This window comes from Lutjanus erythropterus, chromosome 20 (genome assembly GCF_056507025.1).
Source record: "Lutjanus erythropterus isolate fLutEry1 chromosome 20, fLutEry1.hap2, whole genome shotgun sequence".
Lineage (NCBI taxonomy): Eukaryota > Metazoa > Chordata > Actinopteri > Lutjaniformes > Lutjanidae > Lutjanus > Lutjanus erythropterus.
Genome location: NC_139336.1, coordinates 21912106 through 21938152, shown reverse-complemented (window position 1 = coordinate 21938152; position 26047 = coordinate 21912106). Strand labels below are relative to the sequence as shown.

The 26047-nt window shown below is 40.4% G+C and overlaps 1 protein-coding gene across 7 annotated transcripts in view; it reads left to right on the top strand.

Annotated features, from left to right (window-relative positions):
• The window catches only part of mast4 (microtubule associated serine/threonine kinase family member 4), a 148974-nt gene extending 129473 nt beyond the window's left edge, over positions 1–19501 (top strand). For 6 of the 7 annotated variants that reach the window (XM_084745303.1, XM_084745302.1, XM_084745308.1 and 3 more), the window contains 17 exons: positions 455–516; positions 639–730; positions 1103–1311; positions 1394–1532; positions 3137–3269; positions 3364–3529; positions 5483–5584; positions 6228–6350; positions 7781–7890; positions 8588–8709; positions 9911–10125; positions 10576–10779; positions 11942–12168; positions 13931–14053; positions 14171–14307; positions 15081–15265; positions 16020–19501. In XM_084745303.1, the coding sequence (XP_084601429.1) occupies positions 455–516; positions 639–730; positions 1103–1311; positions 1394–1532; positions 3137–3269; positions 3364–3529; positions 5483–5584; positions 6228–6350; positions 7781–7890; positions 8588–8709; positions 9911–10125; positions 10576–10779; positions 11942–12168; positions 13931–14053; positions 14171–14307; positions 15081–15265; positions 16020–19432 (5762 nt within the window). In that variant the 3' untranslated portion in view covers positions 19433–19501. The remainder of the gene's footprint in view (positions 1–454; positions 517–638; positions 731–1102; positions 1312–1393; positions 1533–3136; positions 3270–3363; positions 3530–5482; positions 5585–6227; positions 6351–7780; positions 7891–8587; positions 8710–9910; positions 10126–10575; positions 10780–11941; positions 12169–13930; positions 14054–14170; positions 14308–15080; positions 15266–16019) is intronic. The other variant, XM_084745304.1, reaches the window with a different exon arrangement.
• The last annotated feature ends 6546 nt before the right edge of the window (positions 19502–26047 follow it).

Sequence of the window (26047 nt, the reverse complement as noted above, 5' to 3'; positions counted from 1 at the left end):
CTGATTTAGGGTCATAATTCTTTTCAGCATCTATTTTCTTTTGTTAGAAAACTGAAAAGTATGAACTTTGATTGCAGTTAATAATATATTGAGCAGCATTCAGCAGCTGTGCTGTGAGATCTTCTATATTGATGTTTATAGTGAGTGATGAAGACATAGACAACTCTAAACTTATTAAAGCTGCTTCTGAGGAACAGATGCACCGCTTCTGAGATGTTAGTTTTATGCAGAGTCTTGACATCATATCTGGGGGATAATGTCGGTAAATTTGAGTACAATACAGATTTGCTTAACCTCTTCTCCTCTCCAAACCCGACTGCCATCTACTGTAGATACTGACAGTGGAACCTCATACCAGCCCACTTCAACAAACCCAAACTATCCCTTTAATATTAAGTCATGTATTTGCTTAAACTGCTCCATCTTTGTGTCTTTTTCTTTATTTTCTTTGTAGAAATTGCTCAGCTGACCAGCTGTGACAGCGGCATTGCAGAAACCCCAGAAACGGACGACTCTGTAAGCGCTCGCAAATTGATTATTGTATCGATCCACTCTATCCTTTCCCGCAGGTGTACCAGCAAAGTACAGGTTTTATCTTGTTGATTTATTTCAGTATTTGTCTCTCGTCTTGCCCTCAGTCTCAGAGCCTCAGCACAGCTTTGCGGTCGCGGCGTAAACCCTGTGAACTGGACTTTGAGATGACAAAACTCATCAGCAATGGTGCTTATGGGTAAGGACATAATATACTATACCAGATGATCTAATCCCTGATGATAGATGTTTGTTACAGACCCAACAAGGAGCATTTTTCCCCTTGATTCCACAACAATAAACAATAAAAAAGATTTGATAACCAATCCCCCAATTTGACAACTTGTTCTGACAAGTAGAGGTTTTTTTGTCTCTTATTGACAGCTGCATATATTGTATTTATGCTGTTTTGACTTTTATTTATATTTTAGTACTATTATTTTGATATCCACCAGTAAACCACAGCAAGTTCTTGTGTATGATGTGAAAACCAGCTAGGCAATAAAACCGATTCTGGTTTTAAGATCAGTTCTTCTTTTCTCAGCTGACTGGTAAACTATTTCTTCCACAGAGCTGTTTATCTGGTTCGGCACAAGGAGACGAAGCAGCGGTTCGCCATGAAAAAGATCAACAAGCAGAACCTGATTCTGAGGAATCAGATCCAACAGGCCTTCGTGGAGAGAGACATCCTTACATTTGCCGAGAACCCGTTTGTAGTGTCCATGTACTGCTCCTTTGAGACGCGGCGGCACCTGTGCATGGTCATGGAATATGTTGAAGGTGAGCAGCTGGGTCCTCTGCAGCTGAATACTTCCAACAGTTTCTGCTGTGTTGTGTAACGTCCCTCGCTTGATGTTTACAGGCGGGGACTGTGCCACCCTTCTGAAGAACATGGGTCCCCTGCCTGTGGACATGGCCAGGATGTACTTCGCGGAGACAGTTCTGGCTCTGGAGTATCTCCACAACTACGGCATCGTCCACAGGGACCTCAAACCAGACAAGTGAGACCTCACAGATTTTAAATCAGTATTTTTATATTAACAATGGCAACTCGGTGATGAACCCGCAGAGAATTTTCACACAACTCAGCACTTCCTTCCAGTTCCCTAGCACTGCAGAGAGTTTTTTATCTCATTGCTTTGGTTTCCTGTTGTGTAAAATTGCTGTTTTTGTTCACTCACCACTCTTATAGAGTCATCTTCAGACACAGCAGGCAGCTATTTTCTAGGGAAGAGGCTCTAAAACCTGCCTTTTCATGACCTGATCAGACAGACACCGCTAGCGACTAGCTGGTGAAGCATTTAGCTGCTAAACAGACAGACATTTACCTCAGAAGATGACGTCTAAAGCAGAGCTAAAAGGAGAATGAAACATGAGTCCAAATGAAAGAATTTGTTGCTCTGTAACTGCTAGATTGCAATTAAAACTTAAGTGTTCTCATTCTTTTATAACTTCTGTAAATAAATTACCAGTTAAATGAAATTAATTTTGGGAAATCTACTTACTTATCTTCCATGAAACAGTTAAATAGTTGTTGCATTTGTCCACAAACATTCAACTTAATCTCAACTCAGAATAATTTATTTATGGAAAATTTTTTGATATAATATTGACTTGGAAACAGCAGCTTTATTCTGTCCCAAAAAAGGAAACAGGGACATTTATTGTGCAGCTGTCACTGCAGGGAGTAAACTGCAGCGTCAGGTTTTAAATTCAGCTTACTGATGGAAGTGTTTTCTCAATAGTTACTACAGCACAAAGACAGAAACAAAGTTATATTTACTGAGGTATCAACATGTCATTTGGCTGAAATTAAAAGTTTGACCCTGACACAGAGGCTGATGGAAATCCTTCAATTATTAATATCAAAGAAATTACATTTGAAAAATTCCTTCCTGATCCCTAATGGGATTTTTTTCTCTGTTTTTCACAGTTTGTTCAATATTTTTAATCATGAATCTCTTTGTAATTTCATGCAAAACAATTTTAACTGTTTGCCCCAGACAGTGAGTCATTTCATGGTTTTGCACCCAAAATATGATGGTATATGGTCAAATATTTTCAGTATTCAGTGGTGGAAACAGTACAGTTTTCAAGTACCATTATATGCTGATTTATACTTCAGACGTAAATATTGTGCTTTTGGCCCCACTACATTTGTCTGACAGCTGTAGTTACTTTACAAAATATGATGCATGTATATAGATTAAATTTGTCAATATTATATAAAGTAGGAAAAAATAGGCGTGGATTGAGCCATTTTTTATTTTTAGTTACTTTACTTTTGGTACTTAAATTAAATTTTTTCCAAATATTTATTTACTTTTGCTTAAATGAAATGTTACATTGTGATCTCACTACTGTTGTTGAAATAAAGGATCTAAAATGTCTTCCATCACTGTCAGTATTTTACAGTATAACAAATACCAATGATACATGTAATACAGGTTAACATGTGCAGTCACAGTAATCACTGTCTGGAAGCTTAACTGCATAATTTTTTGCTAAACATCAGTCTGAGTTTTTGTGTTTTATGATCACAATTTATTGTAATTTTTCTGTTCTCTTCTTCTTGCCCTTTTTTCGCTGTCCTTCTTCCTCACAGTTTGTTGGTCACATCGATGGGACACATTAAGCTGACAGATTTTGGGTTGTCCAAAGTCGGGCTGATGAACATGACCACTAACCTGTATGAGGGACACATAGAGAAAGATGCCAGGGAGTTCTCTGATAAGCAGGTAGATCTTATTTAACTACAATGATGGACTATTTTGATAATGCATTTATCACAAAACACACGTCAAGGATATTTATTTTATTTTTTCCGTACAGGTGTGTGGAACACCAGAGTACATTGCACCAGAGGTGATCCTGAGACAAGGTTATGGGAAGCCAGTGGACTGGTGGGCGATGGGCATCATCCTGTACGAGTTCCTGGTGGGCTGTGTGCCTTTTTTTGGAGACACACCAGAGGAGCTGTTCGGACAGGTCATCAGTGGTCAGTGTCACCTCCCCTCAAATGATAATTAAAAACATAAGGTGTTTTCAGACCAAAGGAAATGTTCGTTAGTCCTAAGAACAGTTGGAGGACCTCCAAAGATGAAGATGAAAAGATGAAAATACTATATTTATTTATTTATTTGCATCAGTTTATCAAATATAACCTTTTACCAGACACATTTTCTGCTGCTTGAGGTGATTTAAGCAGTCTCGCGGCATCTGGCGTGTAGATTCTGTCGAGCACATCAGGAGAAATTCCCAAACCTCTCTCAGATATGAATTAAACATTTAAATAGTGACCACATGGAATTAGATGATGTGCATATTTCTGACTTTATTGAAGGCTGAGATTTCCCTGAGGGCCTGTAGCAAAACAGATGGCAGTAAGTGGATTCAGCTTGACTTCAGACCACAAGTGAAGTTTTAATGCTATGATGATGTTATTTTGTTCTCTGTAGTCTCATGGTGACAGCAGCACAGAGAAAATCTTAATCTTGAAAAACAAGAGCTTTTATCTTGTCACCGGTGCAGCGCAGATGAATTGTGTTATTTGCAGTTGTTGGATAACGGCCTCTATCCGTGGCGTGGAAATGAATGGCGTGCCATGACTGATTTGGTATGCTCTCAATCACACTGTACCAAGCCTCTGAGAGTGACTGTTAATTAAAGGGGCCTGAACACACTGAATGCACGCCACCATGGCCTCAGGCCACACATACATATTCATAGCTCCCCTCCCAAATTTGATTAAAATGGGGGACAAACTGTGCACAGAGCAGACAATCAGCAGGGCACAGACAGGCTTTGCTCCCCTTTTCATTGCTCATCCATGAGGCTTTTCAGTAAAAGCTGGAGCACATGTAAATTGTCTGGTTCACCATTATGTGAACACCTCAGAGCTAACTTTGTTGTGTCTGACTTCGCTGGTGAGGCTATTTTGAAAGGAGTAAGTATTGCAAATATAAGCTTTAGTGGGTCACAAATAGGTGAAAATAGTCAGTAATTATATTTTACTGTTTTTAGATGGGTTTTGAAGATGTGCATGCAGCATTATAGTGTCATGATAGCTTTTACATGCAAACTGTGAGCATTTAGAAATCAACAACATGATGGAAACCAATAAGAATAGTGTGTATAATTTTATTTATTTATGTACATATTTATGTATCCCTTTATTTACCAATTAGTGCGTACATGTGGACAATATGGACATACTAATAGTACAAATTACAAACATATGAAAGACAGGTAACAGGAGAAAATGTGGAAGAGAAGAAATGAAAAGAACAAAATAATGAAAATAAACCAGAATAAAGTGGCAGTGATAATAAATGCTAATCAGGACTACATAAAGTTAGCCCTGCTGCTAGTGAAAAATTACCTTTGCGTGTCCTAAATCACTAACAGGCAGCATAGGTTAATAGCACAGACACTGTTAGCATTTAATAAACAGCGAGTACAATACATACATCCATATACAATACAATATAATATACAGTACCAACAGCTTTTTCCGCCTAAGTTTCTGTTTAAATCCGCCACCTTATTAAATTCAGGGACGTAGAAATTTCTGCCTTCTCTCAACTATAACAGCACTAAAATGGCACTCACCTCGTGGTGCTCAAAACACCAAAAAATACATTTGAAAAACTGAGTGAAAGAAGGCAGACATCTTTACAGCTAATATCTCCTGAACTCTGCAACTCACACCAAAACAATATAGATGATTTTAGGGTGAACTTTCCCTTCTTCTTGCATCACTTGTTAGTCACTTTCTGATTTTTTTTAACTTTTTGTCTTATGATTACATTGCTCAGAGACGGATCTATTTTTCTGAGCAAAACCTCACTTTTTCCAGCTACAACTTGTCAATACAATATCAAATGACCTTCATGTGCTGCTTGTCTGTGTAGGATTTTTTGACTCAAACTGATTCTTTGCGTTTTTGCAGATGAGATTAACTGGCCTGATGGAGAGGATGCCCCTCCTCCTGACGCTCAGGAGCTCATCACCTTGCTGCTCAGACAGAATCCTCTGGAGAGGATGGGCACAGGTACGAACACAAACCGTGGCACAGCCAGTAACCCGGTTAGGACAGGACCGGCACAACAGGCCGCCATAAATTCTCATGTGACCGTCGGTGCCACCTCAGCACCGCTTATTATTCCAAGTCACCGGGGAAGAAATTGAGGTCATCCAACAGCAGGGCAGTTTATCCTGTGGCCTCCTCACCTCGTCCCTTTGATCAATTGCAATTATGTCCTCGCCAGTCCGTGAATGTAGTTCCATGCATGATCAGGCACTCAGAGTGTGACGATCTGTGGGCTGTAAGAGTCGCCATGACCCAGGACAAAGGCCTTTAATCAGAGGGACGCATGTAGCCGGTTCAGTCCGAGGACAGCTGGACCTCCTTGTTCATCTAGATCTCCCCTCACCGGGCTGCCATTCACAAAGGCTCCCGCTATTCCACCAAAGGTCAGAGGCAGGAAATTGTCCTGCATAATTTATGGTCATAATATCGGTTTGGCCTGCAGCCACTAGGGAAAAGGAAAACCGAGCGTAAGCGTTTCTTCACCTCCTGTGTCTGACTGCTCCGTCCATTGTTAATGCTCAGTGTTTGTTTGTTTTATTTTCTTCTCATTTGTCCTCAGAGTTTATACAAACTGGTTATTAATTTGTATGTGTTATATCTGCAGGTGGAGCTGCTGAAGTGAAGCAGCATCAGTTTTTCCACAACCTGGACTGGAACAGTCTGCTGAGGCAGAAGGCTGAGTTCATTCCTCAGCTGGAGTCTGAAGATGACACCAGTTACTTTGACAGTGAGTTATCCAGTTATCTAACATAATCAAAACCTTGCCAACTGTAGTTAATCAAAATTCTTTTAGTCATGGTTTTATGATGATCTGCTTAGATATACTTCTGAAAACTTACTATCCCATTTTCTGACATCTCACCTCAAGATATCTGAATGAAAATAGCTTCTAAAAGAGTCTCCCCTTTACATAAATTAAACATATATGAGTAGAAATAAGTTATTTCACCTACTCTTTATGAATGTTTCTGGATACTGGGGTTCCTAAACAGTATTGAGATATCATAAATTGGGTCTAACTGGAAAGTTGAGACTCTTGTTGGTTCAGTGAGCCCAGTTGTATTTGTGTGTGATGACGCTGGTCCCTATAGCAGCCATTTCATTGTAATAATAAACTTTATTTATATAGCACTTCTTGATAGTGATCGGTGTAGCAGTGAGACATTTTCTTGAAACTTGACCTCACTGTATAAAATGACCTATTGTGACCTTCAGGATAATCACACACCACAAACTAGAGACCTAGTTTGGCTTTCCTTTAATTATTGACAATAAGGGGGTTTCTGAGCAATTTCCAGATCAAAAAAAGAGAAAAAGATGAAAATACGAAATTCTTACAGAAATCTTCAAATGTCAAAGTTTTTTTAATCCCAAATTTTCAGCATAAATTTTTTCGATGGTGTTCCTCGAGGTATTGGTGTCTTAATGTGGGATTTTGGAGGGATTTTTCACAACTTTCATCGATTCCAGACTGGTCAGAAATTGTTAAGTTGTGTACCAAATCTGCAGAATAGATGGTTGATAGTATGTTAAGGATCATCATATACTTCCATCATAATGTTTTGAGTCCGTAAGCTTTCAAAATTTGAATAGGTGCCCAGAGAAACACAACACAGTTTATTACAGATTTATGACCAGAAAAACTTCAAACAAATCGCTGACCTGTAGCCTAAAATAATGTTGGGATTCCCAGATTTCAGTTTATGTATATGGTAGGGAGCCTGTGCACATAAACATAACATAAACATAAACATAAACACTTAGAAGTTAACTACGTCTCTCAAGGTGCATTTCAGCTCGAAACATCCAATCGCAGAGCTTAAAGTTCTGTTCTGCTCAAAGCAGGACAAAGCTAAAGATGATGGTGTTGAGAAACCTGAAACTACAACCTGCAGCTTAAATTAATTCACTTTTAAATTCTGGGTCAAATGTGGATGAATGGATGAAGCATTTTGATACAATAACACTGAAAATGACAGACAAAACATGATTTCTCAGAAACAGTTGAAATAATTAAAAGGCTGTAACATAAACCATTATTATCACCACCTCAATCCGTTTTCTTCTACTTAAATCACCTTGTGGCACCTTTAATAATCTTTAATAACTGAATTAAATAAGAAATCACCTGAAATATAAACCTTTCATCATTCCCAGCTCGCTCTGAGAGGTACCACCACCTGGAGACGGAGGAAGATGACACCAATGATGAAGACTTCAACGTGGAGCTGCGGCAGTTCTCCTCGTGTTCTCACAGATTCTCTAAGGTGTGTCCTCAAATCTCTAGCATATGTGCAACATCACTGCTGCCAAATATGTGCCTAATGTAAATAAGTTGATGCCCTCATCTGTCCTGCTTTTTTCTCATGGGAAAGAAAACATGAGAAAATCAGTATTTCATATGGAAATCTGTGCCCCCCCCCCTCCCCACTCTCCCGCTCTGTCTTTACTCCTACAGTATTAAACATAGGTTTCGGCTTTGCATACATTTTCCGCTTGCAAATCAGATCTGTTTTTCTGTTCTCTGTTCTCTTTTTTTTGGTGATGTGGAACACAATACACAATACAGTCATACAAGCTGGGAGTCATTGTTGTTGCTGCATTGCAGTATGCTCCCCTCTCACATCAAAACAAAGCATTACAGCGTCTCTGAAAGCAGCGGGGCGTCTCAGAGGAAGTGTTGAGCTACACTGAACCTTTCCCTGAGCTGCACCTAAACTCCAGGCTTGTAAGACATGATGAGGTCTGCATTAACACAGACAACGCAGTGTTTCTGCTTCCCTAAAGGTCAAAAAAACCCTGCTGTGTAAATATAATTTGCCATTACCTGCTATCTCTCTCTATCAATCTTTGTAACTTGTTCTGACTCTGACAATGTGTGTTTTTAAACATATGCGTCTAGAACATAACTTTGCATTTATAGTCTCCATGCACTGAAGTGAATTTCTGTGTGGTTGTTGTCAGGTTTACAGCAGCCTGGATTTGTCCCGTGGGCACCTGGAGGAGAAGGGTGAGACGGAGGGGAAGAAGAGTGAGAGTCCACTGACTGTTGACTCTCTCAGCTGGACGCCGGACTTTGCTGAAATGTATGTTTGTCTCCATCCTTGAATTGACATTATAACTTGAGTTCGTTAAACCTCTGCACACAATATAGCATGTGACTGAGATGAAATGTGCAGTTCAGTGCTGTGGGTATCAGCCTGCCATTGGCCTCCTGCTTCTATCTCTTCTTCCTGTGTCTTTAGGTGAACTTACTAACAACACATAGACAAAAATGTGACAAGGCGCCCCAACTAGACTCTCCTTTTTTGTAAGAAATCAATAAAGTTGTCAGTCAATTAAGGTTGAAGTAATACTCTGCACTTTAGCTGTCATATAAATATAGTAATAAAAGTTCAATATATCTCTCTGAAATCTAAGGGAATAGAATGATAAGGTAGCATAAAATAGAGCATAAGTATGTCCAATTTGCATTGGATTAAATGCACTTACTTATTTTCCACCACTGTTAAACTAAAACTGGGTTTAAAGCAGCATCTCTCCATGTAACACAATAACTTTTACTCTGTCCACTCCCATCCCCTGAAAGTTGGTAAGATGTTAACACAGATGTTTGGCTTTGAGCTGCTATAGATATGAATCAATACATAAATTTTTATGTGGAGTTGGTAGAATAGATAGTAAATAGAGAGATAAAATATATTAGCGGTTTAAAAAACAGTTAAAGTGGTTACAAAGCAAGAAGACAAACATACCTGTAGTTTCACATCATTAGAGTGTGTCTATAACATTTGTATTTAATTTTTATCTATTCAATTCTTATCTAATGTCTGAAATTACTCTCATAAGTATATACACTTTTCTGCTTCATACAGTTCCACTGTATGCATCAACAAAATTGAAGATTATACACCAATAAACTCTGTCAGATGAATAGTTTGAAGCTTTAATTACTGCTCCAGTTCTCCAGGTAGACAACAGTAATCCTCTTTTGCTCACAGCTGGACTGTATCGTGCAAAAACAACTAAACAAAACAAAAACAAAACCTCTCTGCAGCAAAAACGACTGAAGTAATCCAAACGAGTACAATCCAAACGGTCAACAAGACAAAATAACAATGAGACGACCTCCTTCCATAAATAACTGCTGATTAATGAAGCTTCTGATGTTACTTCTATATTAAGACACTAGGAGGCTCACACATACAGCATATTCAAATAACAATGGCTCTTACAGGGAATACAGATCTGTTCATCTCATGAGACTCTTTTCTGTCCTCCGCCCAGGCCGTCGCTGTCCCACTCGACGGACACAGACAGTGTGAATCAGGGCCCTCGTCCTAACTTGTTACCAAAGTTTGCCATCTCAGCGGAGAGTGAAGGAGATGAGACGTCAGGCCTCGGCGACCCGAGCAAGACCTCCTTCTCCATCGGCGAGCTCCCGCAGGACGAGCCTGACGCCACCACGCCGGGCAGCACCCACAGCGGAGCAACGCTCTCTGGTACAAAACCAGAACTGCATAGTTTACAGTTTTATGATACACAGGCTTGGTTTTCATTTTCAAAAATCAATAAGTTGTAACAAACATCTCTGAAAGAATGAAACTGTAGTATCCAACTTAGGAGCAGATAGATGATAATGTTCATGTTGATTATTTTCACAGATGTCTTTGTTGTATTTTGACTGTTTTTTGGTCAAGCTACTTGTTTGATAGCTGATTAAACTTTTTGAAGGAGTAGTTTGACATTTGGCATTCAGGATGCTGCCGGGAAGCCGTGTGTTGAAACAAACATACTACTTTGAATGCTTGTTAAACTGCAGTTTGTCATTTTTGCAGTTTGGTTTTTGTATGGAAAAAAACAACATATAATGCGTTGATTGGTGCTTTTAGAGGTGCTGGTAGCAGGATTTGTATTAACCTCTCTTCATGCTTGTCTTCTGTAATAAATAGGAAGTTTCTCAGAACATCTGGACCAGCTGACACCCAGAGGTGAGGGGGTGGAGAGCCCCGACAGTACCAGCCACACCTCCACAGACCAGGGAGCCAACCAGACCAACTCTCTGCGGCCTGAGAGCGCTGCAGAGAAAACTGGAGCAGTGGCCAAAGTCCCAAAGTCGATCTCAACTGGTGCCCTGTCCCTCATGATCCCTGGAGGTAAGTCGAAGGACACATGCAGAAAGATTTTCACCCTCAAAAATACAACCTTTGTTTCCAAAATAGTCAGGAGATTGTGTAAACTGTAAAAAAAAAAAAAAACTATAGAAAGAATTTTTAAAAATAAACTGGTCATGCAAGCAGAATATTTAGACCCTCCTAGCTGGCTACTTTTCCCCAATAGCTGGCTGCTCCATATTTCTGTGGTAAACAGTGTTTATGAATTCTGCAAAGTTATTTCAAAAGTAAATGTGCTGTCTTTTCTGTTGAAGGAAACAATATCATTATGGCAGTGAATGCACAAAGCTGCACAGAGCCTGAGAAAAATGTAATTATTTAACTTTTTTCAACTAGAAAGTAAAAGACAATGATATAATATAATTTATCCACTATGATAAGAGAAACTAATAATACAAGTAGCCTATAACTAGCGCTGCTTGGTTTACTCTGTCTTTGGGCAGAGACGTTTGTGGACGCAACAGCCATAATGGGTAAATGCAGCTTCTCCAATTGCTGGATTTACAATCTAAAATAAAAAGCATGTTTGGCAAAGGATTCAAAATGGGAAAAGAAAGCTGTATGGTCTGAAAAAGTCTGGAAATTTGAGTCTGGAAAAGTATGAAATTTGGAAAGGAAAATGTGTCGGAGTCCTGTAAATATCTTGTCTTGTCGAAAATGATTTGCAAATTGTTGCATTCTGCTTTTATTTACATTTTACACAGCATCCAAATTTTTTGAATTGGGGTTGTATAATTTCAACCAGTTTGTAGAAGGTTGAAGAATGTCAGAGCAACGTGTCAAGAATCGCAATAAGAGCAACAGACTTTGAACAAATAATGTGAAAGAGATGAAAGCATACTATAGATCTGTGCGAAATTGGCCCAGCATGACACCTGCTGTGAGTTCCATTTTACAGAGTGGCTGCGGGCAAGTAGCCGAGTACAACCCGCTAACAAGGAAAGTAAGTAGGCAGGGCAGGAGCAAGAGGTCTCCACTGCTGGGAGAGAGAAAATCCCATTAGTTTCACCCACAGCAGGAGCAGAGCGAACCAGGCTCATGAGCTTTATAGCAACACCTCACTGCTGACTGCGAGGGCCAGTCCAAGTCTGATTGATTAAATAAAAGAGTCTCTTCAGGTGGTGATTATCTCTTATTTTTCCAGATATCTTTGGGGTGTCTCCGCTGGCCAGCCCCCTGTCTCCTTACTCCCTCTCCTCAGACCCTTCCTCCAGAGACTCCTCTCCCAGTCGAGACTCCTCCCTCTGTACCGCCAACCCACGGCAGCCCGTTGTCATCCACAGCTCAGGGAAGAAGTTTGGCTTCACGCTGCGAGCGATCCGGGTGTACGCCTGTGACGGTGACATCTACACTGTGTACCACATGGTCTGGGTAAGGACTAACCCTTCGCTTTTTAGTCCAGTTAAATTGGTTCGTTTCCCCCCCGTGGTACAATTCATGTAGGCAGTTGTAAACACAGTAATCACGCTCTGGTGCGGACCAAAACAACCGCACCTAAACCATTAAGAGGAGGTGGTCTTGGTCTGGTCCTAACCAAACTCTGGAGTGGTTCGTTTGTGGTGAGAACGTGATACAATCTCGACCTGACTCAAATGCTAAGTGTGCTCAGCAAGTTTGAGCTTAACTGCCCGTCTGAAGGCAGCATGTCTTCTTTGCAGTTAAGTGTTGTCAGGACATTTCCTTGAAATGCATTCAGCATCCTGCTGGTCTAGTTTTGCCCACATAATTATATGCATGACAGGAACCTAAGGGACACTTAACTGAGGGCTCATTGCTCCCCAACACTAACCTGCCAGGTGGAAATTCCCCTTGTTCAAGCTGTGTCCTGTGTGGTGCTATGATTACAGGCCATGTATTTTTATATCCACATAATGGTAAAAAGTACAGCTTTAAGAACAGGTCTACTTGGAAAACCTAATATATGGCCAATGTCCTTGTAGAATGGTTTATATACATCTAAAACTAAACAAGAGCTAAAAATGAAGATATCTCAACAAAGAAAAAAATAACATAAGGAATAAAGATGAAAAATCCCCTTTGACCAGACATTTTAAATCAACTGGCCGTGATATTCTCTCAGATTTCAAGGTATAGACTTGGTATCTCCTTTGAAAAGATGTGGCAAGAAGGACAGATTTCTATTACAGAAGGAATCATATTAGATCCATACATTACAGACAGAACGACGCATCAGTGAGACAGTTACTACAGTTATGAGCAAATGCCAAATCTGTCGTTGCTCCATGCTAAATTGTATAGCAATATTTCTCTGACAGAAATATTAAGTAGTGCAGAACACAGGACCTTTTTCCTGTTTATGCCTCTTTGCTGCAGCCCCAGACGCATCTGATCAACAAATTCTCACATGGTTTGTAGCGATGCATTTTGTTTCACTTGGATATTTCCATTTCTTTGTTCTCTGCTCCAACATGGAACCGGCCCTGGTCCAGCTCAAGCACCTTATTTTGATCTATTCTGAGCATTTCTACCAAAAATAAACTGGTTTGGAACTGAAAGGCTGGTTCCCCGCTGGTGGTAAAAGGCCCTGTGTTAAAATAAACTGAACCTAGGGGGAAGCCAAGTTTACAAACCCATCAGCTGATTCAGACCAGTGAAAACAGTGATCAGTTTTAAGTCAGTAAACTGTAAAGGCAGTTTCAAACTTAACTTGTTTGGTGCAGTTGTGGCATGAAAGCAAAGCACATCATCCACAGGATATTATGATAATAGGTGTCTGATGTTTGCATGAATTCAGAAGCTAAACTCCTGGTAAATCCATCCATGTATAGACTGTTTTTAAACAATATCATCACCAATAAAAAGTGACTTAAACATGGCGACCACACTTTAATAATTTGACAGAAAATGCCTGTTTTTAATCATTTTTATTCCATTTGTTCAGACAGAATTGGTGCCTGTCATCTGGCATAAATCAATCTGTCACCTGTCAGTCCACGTGACTTAGTAGCTCTGGGCTTGTTTGTAATAAGTCAGTTTGAACACCACATGAACCAGAGCTAAAATAAAAGTGACACAAACTACAGGTGTGACAGCACCCTTAAATTTCCAAAGAGCTGTAAAGAAAAATAGATGGCAATAATAGTAATAAATGTCTCTCATGTGTGTTAATCAGAACGTAGAAGACGGTGGGCCTGCACATAAAGCCGGACTCAAAGCCGGAGACCTCATTACTCATGTGAACGGAGAGGCAGTTCATGGTCTGGTCCACACTGAAGTGGTGGAGCTCCTGCTCAAGGTAAAAGAGATTTTATGTGTAAAACTGCAGCTATTCAGGATTTAATGGTTTTCCTTTTCAAATCTGCTACAGCTCTGGTTCATGGCGTTTGAATAATGCTTTGTCCTTACATTTCAGAGTGGTAGCAAAGTGGCCATCTCCACAACGCCCTTTGAAAATACTTCGATAAAAACTGGTCCAGCGAGGAGGAACAGCTACAGGAGCAAGATGGTCAGATGTGCCAAAAAACCCAAGAAGGAGAGGACACCGGAACGGTACTGATTCAAAACTTTTTACTTTATTCACCGTAGATGTAATGGCTTTGTTTATTCTTTTCACCAGTATTTTTTCTTCTTCAAAATGTGAACACCACATGATGTTGACTTAATCTTCAATATCCTAAATATCCTGTTTGATTGACTTTACATATCATGGATATCGGTAAGAAAAAAAAAAGGGACAAATATAGGGAAAGGGCACAACTTTGGACCAGTTCAGTCAGTCTGGAGCACTAGAGGTAAGAATTCCTGTGCTCATACTTTCTGTAAACACTGATACTTAGCTTGATTTAACTACGACGAAGTTTTGTTTGAAATGCAGATGTGAATCAGTGATGCACAGTTCAGCGGTGAGTGATTTCAAGTGTGTAGACAATACGATGTTTCCTGTGGGCCTCTAGGAGGCAGAAAGATGATGAAAACTGAGGGAATATTTCAATATATGAGTGATTAGGCTGCAGGATTGAGGGTTATCCAATCAGGACAGTCCAAATATGGTTGCTTATGGCTCAAAAACAAATTCTGTGTGCAAGAAGACTTGTGCACTGAGAAAAGTAAATAATGTAACTCAAACCCTAAGCTATTATCCATCCACTCTTTATTATCTACTTATCTTTTTTGTTGTCTTTTTTTGGTTTTATCTTTTTTATATAAAGGTCCATTTATATACACAGTAGTACTATCGAATGTCCTTTTTATGTGATTGCAAATGAGGAATTTCAAATGAATGGATTTCTTTTTTCTTTGTCTCCCTTTTCTCTTTTTTCCAGGCGACGCTCCCTTTTCAGGCGCTTCGCCATGCAGCCCTCTCCTCTCCTGCACACGAGCCGCAGTTTCTCCTCTCTGAACCACTCCCTGTCATCTGGTGAGAGTCTCCCTGGCTCCCCTACCCACAGTCTCTCCCCTCGCTCCCCCACCGCCGCCTTCCGCCCTGCACCAGATTTCACCCAGTCAGGTGGAGATTTTAACTCATTCTGATGATAGCTTAAAGGGAAAGTGTGGATTATTTGAAGTGGATTTTTATGAGGTTATTGATCAGTGTATCAGCTACAGTAGATAGTACCCAGCATGCCCCCAGTTTGGAGAAGCAAAGAGGGGCCCCAGTGCAGAAGCTAAGCAGTGTATTGCTGCAGACAGGCTCAGCAGCAAGATGAAGTCCACCTAAAAAAATCAATATTAGTTTAAGTGTACACTATGCTGCCTTGATCTGTTCATTTGTTTGTGATATTATGTGACTTTTGTGAATCCAAACTAACGCAGAAGTCACACAGTAAGACAAATAAACTAAGATATCAAGGAAGCGGTAGGCCGGCGAACTCCCATCTTCTATGAGGTAAAGTTACTGATTTCACTCTAGAGTGAAGTTGGTTTGGAGAGAGAGTGTTTTTTGGCTTATATAACAGCCATCTCCTGTTGGAAAAGGCTGTCTGACAGCAAGATAAAGTGGTGAAAATGTTCTAAATTTAGCAAACATTTAAAATGATATTGATTTTTTTCAGGTGGACCTTTTTAAAGTGGCTAAAGTCATAAAATCTATTTGCTCCTCCAAACTCAGCATGTGCCCACCACCATCTACTGAAGCTAATACACTGACTATCTATAAGTACCTCATACAACCCCACATGAAATAAGCCAAACTTGTGTAAATGTACTACATAAGTTATATGTTAAATTACTAATATCCATCTTTTTGTTCATTTAACTTCCAGGTGGAAACTCCTCTCAGAGCAGCTCTCCCAGCTCCAGCGCTCCAAACTCCCCTGCAGGCTCGGGCCACATCCGGCCCAGCACCCTGCACGGCCTCGGCCCCAAACTGCCTGGTCAAAGGCTCCGTCAGGGGCGCCGCAAGTCTGCCGGTAGCATTCCCCTTTCTCCTTTGGCTCGCACGCCTTCGCCCACCCCTCAGCCAACATCTCCTCAGCGCTCACCTTCTCCCCTTCTGAGTGGCCATTCTGTCGCCATCTCCAAGACGACACAAGCCTTCCCAGCCAAGATACATTCCCCACCCACAATCGTGCGCCACATTGTGCGCCCCAAAAGCGCTGAGCCGCCTCGCTCCCCCCTCCTGAAACGTGTCCAATCTGAGGAGAAGCTTTCTCCGTCTTACACAGGAGATAAGAAGCACCTGTGTCCCAGAAAACACAGCCTGGAAGTAACCCAAGAGGAGGTGCAGGATGAGGAGCTGAGAACTGGGGAGCGGGATTACACCGTCTTGCAGAGTGTGGAAGAAACAGCCTGCGAGCCACCGACAATCAACCGCGTACGACCTGTCGAGCAAGGCTGTTTAAAGCGACCGGTCGGCCGCAAAATGGGCCGGCAGGAGTCTGTAGAGGAGCTTGACAAGGAGAAGCTGAAGTCCAAAATGGTTGTGAAGAGACAGGACTGGTCAGAGAGGAGGGAGTCTCTGCAGAAGCAAGATGCCCTGCGTGAAGCTGACTCATCTCCCCTGTGTGCTGATGACAGGGAGCAAAACAAAAGCAGCCCAGACTCCAGTCCTCTGGAGGCCAAAGCTGCCAGCACAACTCTTAAAGACGTGCTGTATAAGAAACTGACCACACGTGTCTCTGACGCTGAAACACCAGGTGGCAGCTGTGACTCAACTCTCTGCTCGATTCACCCGGAGTGGCAGCACTCCAGACAGGGTAAAGACAACATGAAGCCCGACCGACTCGACTTCAAAGCTCCAAACATCGAGTTCACCAGGAAGAGGCTGTCGTTCGAAGAGCGAGACGACTGCATGTGTCGCTGCTCCTCCACTATCCACGAGAACCTGCATTTTGGCTCCACCAGGTCCAAGAGCCTCCAGCTGGACACAACCATGCCTCACGACCACATGAAGGCAGGGATGGGAAGCCCTGAAGGCCTCGCCCCCAAGCTTTTCTCCGGCCGAGGTGAGAGCGCTGTAGAAAAGCTGCAGCTTATCTCCTCTGCAGAGTCTTCACTTCGAAAGACATCATCTGAATATAAACTCGAAGGACGCCACGTCTCCTCTCTCAGACCTCTGGAGGGCACTCTGGATATCGGTCTCCTCTCAGGGCCCAGAGTCTCTAAAACAGAAACCTGTTTATCCAAGATGGCGGACAACACAAGCGACACTGTGTCTGTGAGTCCTCCAATTTGGCTTCAGGCCCCAACGGAGAGGCAGATAACCATCCCCCAGCTGAAAACTGAACTAAAGAAGAGCCCCTTGACTTGTTCTCCAAGCCCCGAAGCTGTGTCTTCTCTAAATAGCATTGTCACCTCCAAAGATCAGTCAAATGATCCGAAAATTAGTGCAAGTGGTGAGAAAAGTGACTCATTAAAGGCTCCACCTAGCAAAGTGGAGGCGTCAACTTTTATTGTTAAACAGGAAAGCAGGACAAGTATGAAGGCCACGTCTCCGCTGGTTCATGATCATAGAGGCCCTCGACACAGCTCCCACTTCTCTGCCTGTGGGAAAACACCCTCCATACGGGAAGTCAGCAACGAAGATCAGGAGGATGAGGAAGTGGCACCACATGCTGCCGACAGCTCCAAGACAGTAGCTTCTTTGACTCCTGCAAAGCTGGAGGTAAAAACTGTGGAAACTCCAGCTGCAGCTGCCAGCAAGCCGTCACCTGTGTCACTGAAGCAGAGTGTGAGCTGTGGTTTGGATACAGGTCAGAAAAAAGCTGCGCAGAACTCAAACATGACCCCAGTTTCTGCATCTGTACACGTTCCAGAGAACGTGCTGGCAAAACAGCAGCCGGCCAACATCTGCTCTTCAAATACTGTCACAACATCAGCATCTGCTTCTGTACGTGAAGATAAAACTTGCAGTTTGAAATCTGCAGGTCAGGACAGCTCGGAAAGATCTTTTATGAAGGACGGCGTGCAATCAAACAGATCAGCTGTGAAAGTGGTCGGTGATCCTAAGATCAACACGTGTGTCACAGCTGCAAAAGTGGAGCAGAAGAGAGAAAATTCAACAGCAAATACAGCCGCCACATTAAATAATGTCAGAGAAGTCACACTGAGTGTAAATAAAACTGATAAAACTGTGTCTACTGGTGCAATAGAGAGTGGTAGCATATCGCTGCAGAAAAAAGAGGATTCCATATCACCAAAGATTAAGAATGTGAAAGATTCAGAGCAGCTATCGAAAAACAATCCAGCTGAAAAAGCACAACACAAATCACCCGATTTAGAGCATTGCACCTCTAAAAAAGAAGAAAAACAGGCAGCTGAAACTGTTTCGAGCCCCAAAAGTAAGTCAAAGCCTGACACGCAACCTGTAGCACACACCGCCGTGAAGACAGAAACGAAAACACTTGAGGTGAAGTCTCACAGTCCGGCTCCTCCTGTCCCAACACTCAAAGGCAGCCCAAATTCAAAACAGAGAGATCTGTCTAAAGAATCTGCAAATGTTCAAGACTCTAAACGGAAAGAAGCATCATTGCCGTCCGCCAGAGTTGACGTGAAGCGGGAGGAATCAGCGACACATACGCTTGCTGATGTAAAGCAAAGAGAAACCCAGCCCAAAAGCTCTGTAGCAAACATTAAAGAAAGCACCGACTCGAAGCCAAAATTTATCCCTCCTAAAACTGTCCCCTCATCATCGACTCTAAAGACTCCTGTAGCTCCAACACCACCTGTTAAACAAGCTCCTGATGCCAAACATAAAGACTCTTCACCTAAAAATCAAGCCACAGTTGTTGTTAAAACCCATCAGGACTCCAAACCAAAACTTCATCAACTCCCATCAGATGTTTCCTCCCAGCCTGATCCACCGCCAGTGCTCCCGAAACCTGCGGCGAAAAAGGATTCGAGCAGCTGCGCCATCTCCAGCAGGATCTCCACCTGTGCACCCCAGGAGACTCCCGTCAAGGTATGCAAGGAAGGCCCCAAACCCGACAGCCACAAGGGCACGGATACCAGAATCACCACCCCTGACAAACAGGCGTCCTCCAGCAAGAAGGAGCAGCCTGAGAAGAAGAAAAAAGAAACTGTCCAAGAGGGCACATCTGCACAGAAAAACACAAAAAGAGACGCGTCCAGAGCTGCTGCTCCCGCTGCGCCGAAAGACACTTCAGACAAAGACACTGGCAGGTGCAACAATAAGCAGCAGAAGGAGTCACCGCGGAGTGCTGGCAACAAGAAGTGAAAGAGGGAAGTGGAAATATCAGCCAGAGAATCCAGATGTAATAAAATGTTAGAAATGATTTGTGCAAAACATCATCATGCCTTCTTTTTTTTTTTGTTTGAGGACCGGGCAAGCTGTTACATGCTGATAGAGAGGTAGATGTGTGTGTGAGTGTACGTATGTGTGTGTTAAAGGGATAGCTTGAGAGATGTAGGGTTGTATGAGGTACTTATCAGTAGTCAGTGTATTAGCTGCTGTAGGTAGATAGTAGAAGCAGAGAGGAGCCCCAGCATGGGAGTTAAGTGATGTACTGCTGTCGACAGGGTCAGCAAAAAAAGGTATTTTAGCCACTTAAAAAAGGTCCACCTTAAAAAAAATTAATATCGCTTTGAGTGTACACTATATTTCAGATATTTTCACCACTTCAATTTGCCATCAGGCAGCCTTTTCTGACAGGAAACCACCACTATATAAACCAAATATCACTCTCTCCAAACCAACCAAACTCCATAAGCGAAACCAGTGATTTAACTTTGCAGAAAACAGGAGTTGCTGGTCTACAGCTGCCTCAATCATTTAGTTTGTTTATGTTATGTGCAACTTTGGTGTTTTCTGTTCGTTCGGATCACACAACAACACTAACAAACTAAAGTATGAAGTCAGCTATAGACCTGGAAGTCCTGTACTCTTCAAGGTAAAAATGCAGATTTTTTCCCCTGGAGTTTGGTTGATCTGAAGAGAGCAATATCTGTCATATAATGGCGGTTTACTGTCAGAAAAGACTTTCTGTACATTGCTTAGCTTCCATGCTGGCTCTCCTCTGACTAGTGGCTTGCTGACCGCCATCTACTGTAGCTAATACTCTGACTATCTCATACAACCCCAATAATCCAAACGACCCCTTCAAATAAGATGACATATGACGACACATGTACATGTTTCTAGGTCTGAATGTAGGCAATCATTTGCTGATAATTTCTGGTGTTTTCTGATTTTACCTTTGCGTCAAAGTGAATGTTTGGAAGTCGTGTTTCTGTTTATCGCAGAATGCTTTCGTGCAATCAGTATGTCAGGGGCAATAGGGTTAAAGTAGCCTTATACAAAGGTTGTGATGTACTGTAGAGTCAGTGCCATAAAAGATTTTTTGAATTGCACTCTTTACTTGTAGACTCGGAGGACCTGATGTCTTTTAATGCAGTAGACCACACGATTTTGACTCAGCAATTTAGCAGTTGTATCACGATTGTTTCTGTTCGGTATAATCAGATTGTTTTTACGTTGGATTTTTGTGCAGTGGTACACAGAGGGAACGCACTAATGTCCTGTGCTTTTCACCTAAAACTTTACGGAAAAAAAAAATGCAGAATCATCTCACGGTTCTAGAAATCATAAATTAGTGAAGGGGCCTTAGGATTATAATAGGAAATATAAAACTTGCTGTTCTTAGCAAGCTGTGGTGTTTATTCACATTCCTCTGACATCTGTACATATATTTTTGATTTTTATGCAATAGGGTGTAAATATGATTAACACTGTAAAACGGGGATACATGGGCTTACATGATTGTCGTTTGTATTATATGTATAGATTTTGCAGTGTCATTTGTTTGTATGCTCGATATTAAGAGTATCATGTTCTGCTCGATAACTCTGTGGTCTGAAGTAAGCTACCGTGATGTATCTCGTCTAAAGGTATCCTCTTCTTTGTGACCTTTCACATGTTTTCAAACTTGACTTGAAGAGAGGAAGACAGAGGAAAAGGCATGAGGGGGTAACTGGGCTTTTTCTAAAAATGTAGCATTATATAACAAAACTGTGAGGGCTGTCAGCGTTTCCCAAGAATGTCTTTATTGTCCAGGATGTGTTCGCTGGCTGATGACAGTTCAAAGTGCAGAATCCCTGAGAGGCAAGAGAAACAAAGTTTTTTGATCCATTTTCTAAGTCTGAAACTCTAAACTCTAAATTGTTTTCTCTTCTGTCTATGACTAAAAAATGTTTTAATCTTTGAAACAGGCAGGGAAACAGACGTTTTGCCAGGTGCAGAGGTGGCAAAAGTATACACATTCTTTACTCAAGTAGAAGTACAGATACTTGTGTTTTAAAAAAAGGCTAAAAGACAGTAGAAGTACAGTCTTATGCATGTTTTCATCTTGTTATATCTATCATGTGCGATATGCACTGATGGCTACATAAGGTATCGTCTTTTTATGTTATTTTCCCATGCAGTTAGGTTGAAATCGGTCTTCATGTTTTCTTACAGGTGACATTTATTATAACCATGCACTCTTAATTACAAGGTACATACACTGTGTGTTAGCAAGTTGTGTAACATAATTCACACGTCTTTCTTTTGGCAAGAAATATACTTTTATCTGACCAAAAGTCATGACAGTAATGTTGCATAACTTGCATGTCTTGTGTTTAGAGTGCATGGAGAATTTAAAACTTACCTGAAAGAAAAGATGAATGCTTTTAGTTGGGGTAGTGGTGCACTTCAGCCTCTTATGGTCAAAATGAGTGTTACAAGAAGAAATGCTTGTTTTCAATAATGTCAGAAAACTCACCTGCCCAAACCCAAATTCTTTTTCCACGTTTTTTCAGAGGTGAAAGAAATTCCTAGAAAAATTATTATGGCAAAAAATAAGTATTTCACCTGCCAAAACTTTTTTTTTTTTAATATTTCCCAATCTGTTACACAGATGAAAAAAAGAAGAAAAAAAGCTCTGTAAGATTATTCTATCAAAAAACAATCACCAAAACTTACTTTTTCACCCGTTTCCACAGATGAAAAAGTAACCTGGAAAATGTTGCCTGGCAAAACCTTTTTCCCCGTCCTTTTTTTCTTTACATGAAAAAAGGAGAACTTATCCTGAACACCTTATTTTTCACACAGGAGAAAAAACAATTTACATCAGGGATCACTTACCAGATGTGTTTTTTTTTTTCCTCACTTGCCTCTTGGGTTTTCTGTATTCCGTATCTGAATGACTGTAAAATCTTAAACATCGTGTTTGATTAATGAGATGAAGCAGCAGTTCTGCACATGATCACTGTATTAGATTTCTGAAGGCTTCATCTCTGGTTCTGTACACATCTGTGACATACGGTCAACCATGTGAGTCAGATAAGGTCAGACTGACCACAGAGTGCGACAGGGTTTCAAAGAGTTTTTATGTCAGGCTTCAGTCTCGGTGTCGTTCGAGTCGTGTGTGAGTGTTTGGGCAGCTTAAAGCTTCACCTGGGGAAAGATTTGATCTGAGGATTCCTGATTATTTGCAGCATAGTTTGTGTCCACAACATGCATTCGATGTTAATGTGCAAATACTTGGTACTACACATATAGGCTGTCTTGTATCGGCATTCACTTTCTGCAGTTTACTCACACACACATACACACACAAACACGTGTTTCTGTTCTATACTGTAGATGCCTTTAAATTGCAAACCCTAAAGGACAACAGGAAAGTAGCCTAGGACACTAAGTATGTAACGCAGTATTTGCTCTGTTGTGCTGGCTATGTCAAAAACAGTAATCTTGTCTACTGCATATACTCAAGTCAAAAAGAAAAGACTTCATTTAACATGACACAGAATATAGTTTATCTGTATCTGAGAATGAAACACATGAGATTGATTGCAGAGATTTTAATGTTAAAAGAATCTGATGTTTACGTGCATTAGATATAAGGTAAGATGTAAATGTGTCGCTAATGTATTGTGAGAGAACAAATGCACCTTAATTTTTGCCAATATTCAGTTCAGAAGGTGAGAATAAGAGTAAAAGTGGAACTGAACATGGATTATTATGAATTCCCCACTCGTCCAGATTTAAACGAATCACTGAATTTTATTTGAACACGTTTTTCTTTCCTTTGACGACTGACATTTAAATCCTCAAAGCACATTCAATGTTTGTTTACAAAGCATCATGGATGTATATTTTGTATATTGTTGATTTGCCAAATCTATGTTCTGTGTCACAGAAAATGTTGTTTATAGTAGTGTTGAGACTTTGCTCCCTTTGCCACAAGGATGTTTAATAAGGACATTTGTTTGTTTGTGCAGTAATCAACGTCTTTTCATATGTCAGGTTCTTCTTTGTCTGCTTGTCTTTTCAGTTTCTTTTCTTTTTGTTTTCTTCCTCTGTGCAAAACTAGTATTAGATGAACTTGCTTACGATGGTTTGTCTTTTAGAATATGTGCAATAAAAGTGTTTTGAGTTTTGTATTTTGCCCAAGGAAAGCTCTATGGATGTCATAGATGTTGTATATTAAAACAGATATTTATACTTCTAATGTTGCGTAATACTGAAAATAAAATGAAATTATAAATTATTCTGTTCGTTCCTCTTTTGATACTTTGACAGTCATATTTTTGTCAAACTGAATTGTTCACCACACAAAGATCAATAATGACACTTTATTTTATGCAAAACTTTTCAGAGCAGCCTTTTTGACGTGAAATAGACTTGAAGTAAAAGCAGGTCTTACCAATGATACTAATTAAGGTCTGTTTAACAGAATAACTGAACTGAATATTGATATTTGTCTACTAGCTACAGTGTTTGGAAATATAGTTTGAAAGTAGAGCTGTGCAAGCTACCAATTGTAGGTTGAACTACAGCAACGCTGTTTTAGGGAGAAATCCATTTAATCTAGTTAAAACCACTTTATTGTGTAAAAACAAAATCAAATTGACAATGTACATCTGAATGCAAATGTCACCGTTACCTTGATATGAAATTATAACCAAAATATAATACAGAAAGTCACATGCCAGCAAAGAAATACCACTCATTTGTGTTTATTACAGAAAGTGGAAAAGAAAAGAAAAAAATTATGTCCCAAAATTGTTTGTAGTTTCAATTGTTAAGTACACAAAATGGCAAAAAAGTAACTACTTAAATCACGATGTAAATGTGCAAACTGCTGCAAAATTTAGTTAAACCATTAGTTTAACTGCATGTAGCTCAGTACTGTCAAATACTGACCAGCAGGTATACAGTTCAACATATGAGAATAAAGTTGCCAACTGAATAAAAAGAAAAATTTAAAAAGTATTGGTAGGTATTTACTTTTATTTAAAATTATTCCAACATTATATATCTGTAAAATAATTTGATCAATTGATAACAATCCCACTGTCCAATGCAAAAAAGTCAATTCTGCACACGATTCACATCACCTCTGTATTGATTTATTCTAAAAAAAAAAAAAGTTGACATTTTAGTCACAAGGACCTTTCTCAAGACTGAAACGTCAACCTTTTTCAATAAATCGATGCAGAAGTGATAAGTGTGTGAGAACAGATTTGTTTTCTTTGGAAATGGTTTTTATTTTTTTCCCAAAGCTTTAGTATCATCATAGACTCAAGATGTAGGCAACGGACTGAAAATCTGTGCCTCTGAAATACCACTCAACTATAAATAAAACTACCAGTGTTAAAAACATACTTAAGTAAAGGTGTTTTGACTGCTGCATTCACTGGTTTCTGTTTCTCCAAATTTTCAGTCTAAAATACTCTAAACTCCTGCAGTATTCTGCTCAGTGGTCACAGTCACCTCCCCAGACCTGCAGTGTGAAATTTCCTCCTGTCCATATATCATATCATATCTTAAATATATGCTGATTTATTCAATTTATTTTGCACCAGTGGAACTGAAATACATTATGGTCCATTCTCTTGTCTCCAAAATTTCATTATGGGGTGATGCACAAGGAGGCGTACACCGAACTGTGATGTGCAGTGTGATACCAACAGGGGGCAGTATCCTTCCATCTGTGCTCGGGGCGGTTACTTCTCTATAGATCCTCTGTTGTGTAACATCTCTTCAGTAGAGATACAGAGGACTAATGCAGTGCTGTGTGCGGAAATCCTCTCTAGATTAGAATGAATCTGATAAAGCTGCATAATTAAGATGTCGCTTTTTACAGATTACAATAACACACAGGACTTTAATGTGCATTCCTGTGATGTGTGTCAAAGAAAAATCTAAATATCCTGACTTTATGTTATACATGGGTATAATTCATGCATTATTGATGACATTATAGGTGTTTGCTGTTGAAACAAGAATATTTATATCTTTGTTTTTATCACATGACCCTAAATGCACATTTGGCCCTTCATCTTCCCACAGATAATACTGTAAATCCCTGTTGATATTCATTTCACATGTGATTACAGTGTTAATCATACAGATGGATCGCACACAGACTGATTACTAAGCAAAAATGTTGAATAGAGGAATGAATGGAAAAAAATCCTCTTAAGGTTTGAGAATGGGGTTAACCGTTAGTTGGGGGGGGGTGGGGGGTGTTAAAACAGGCCACAGAAGAGAACATTGTGGTACCTAATTTATTCTCATTAATTGGCTGTGAGCTTCATATTTGAGATGTTTTCCAGCAGGGAGCTATTTCCCCCCACAAAAAAAACAATCTCATGTTTCAGCACAGCTGTAGGCTTAAATCTTTATAGCTGCAATGTACGAAATGTTATCTATGTATCAAAATACCAACTGGCCCCAGCATTCCCATTATCTCCTCCTTAAACTGACATGCTGTAAAACACGGTACATTAAGATTATCTTGACAATAGCAATCTGTCACGGAGGAAAATACCGATCATATCACTGTCA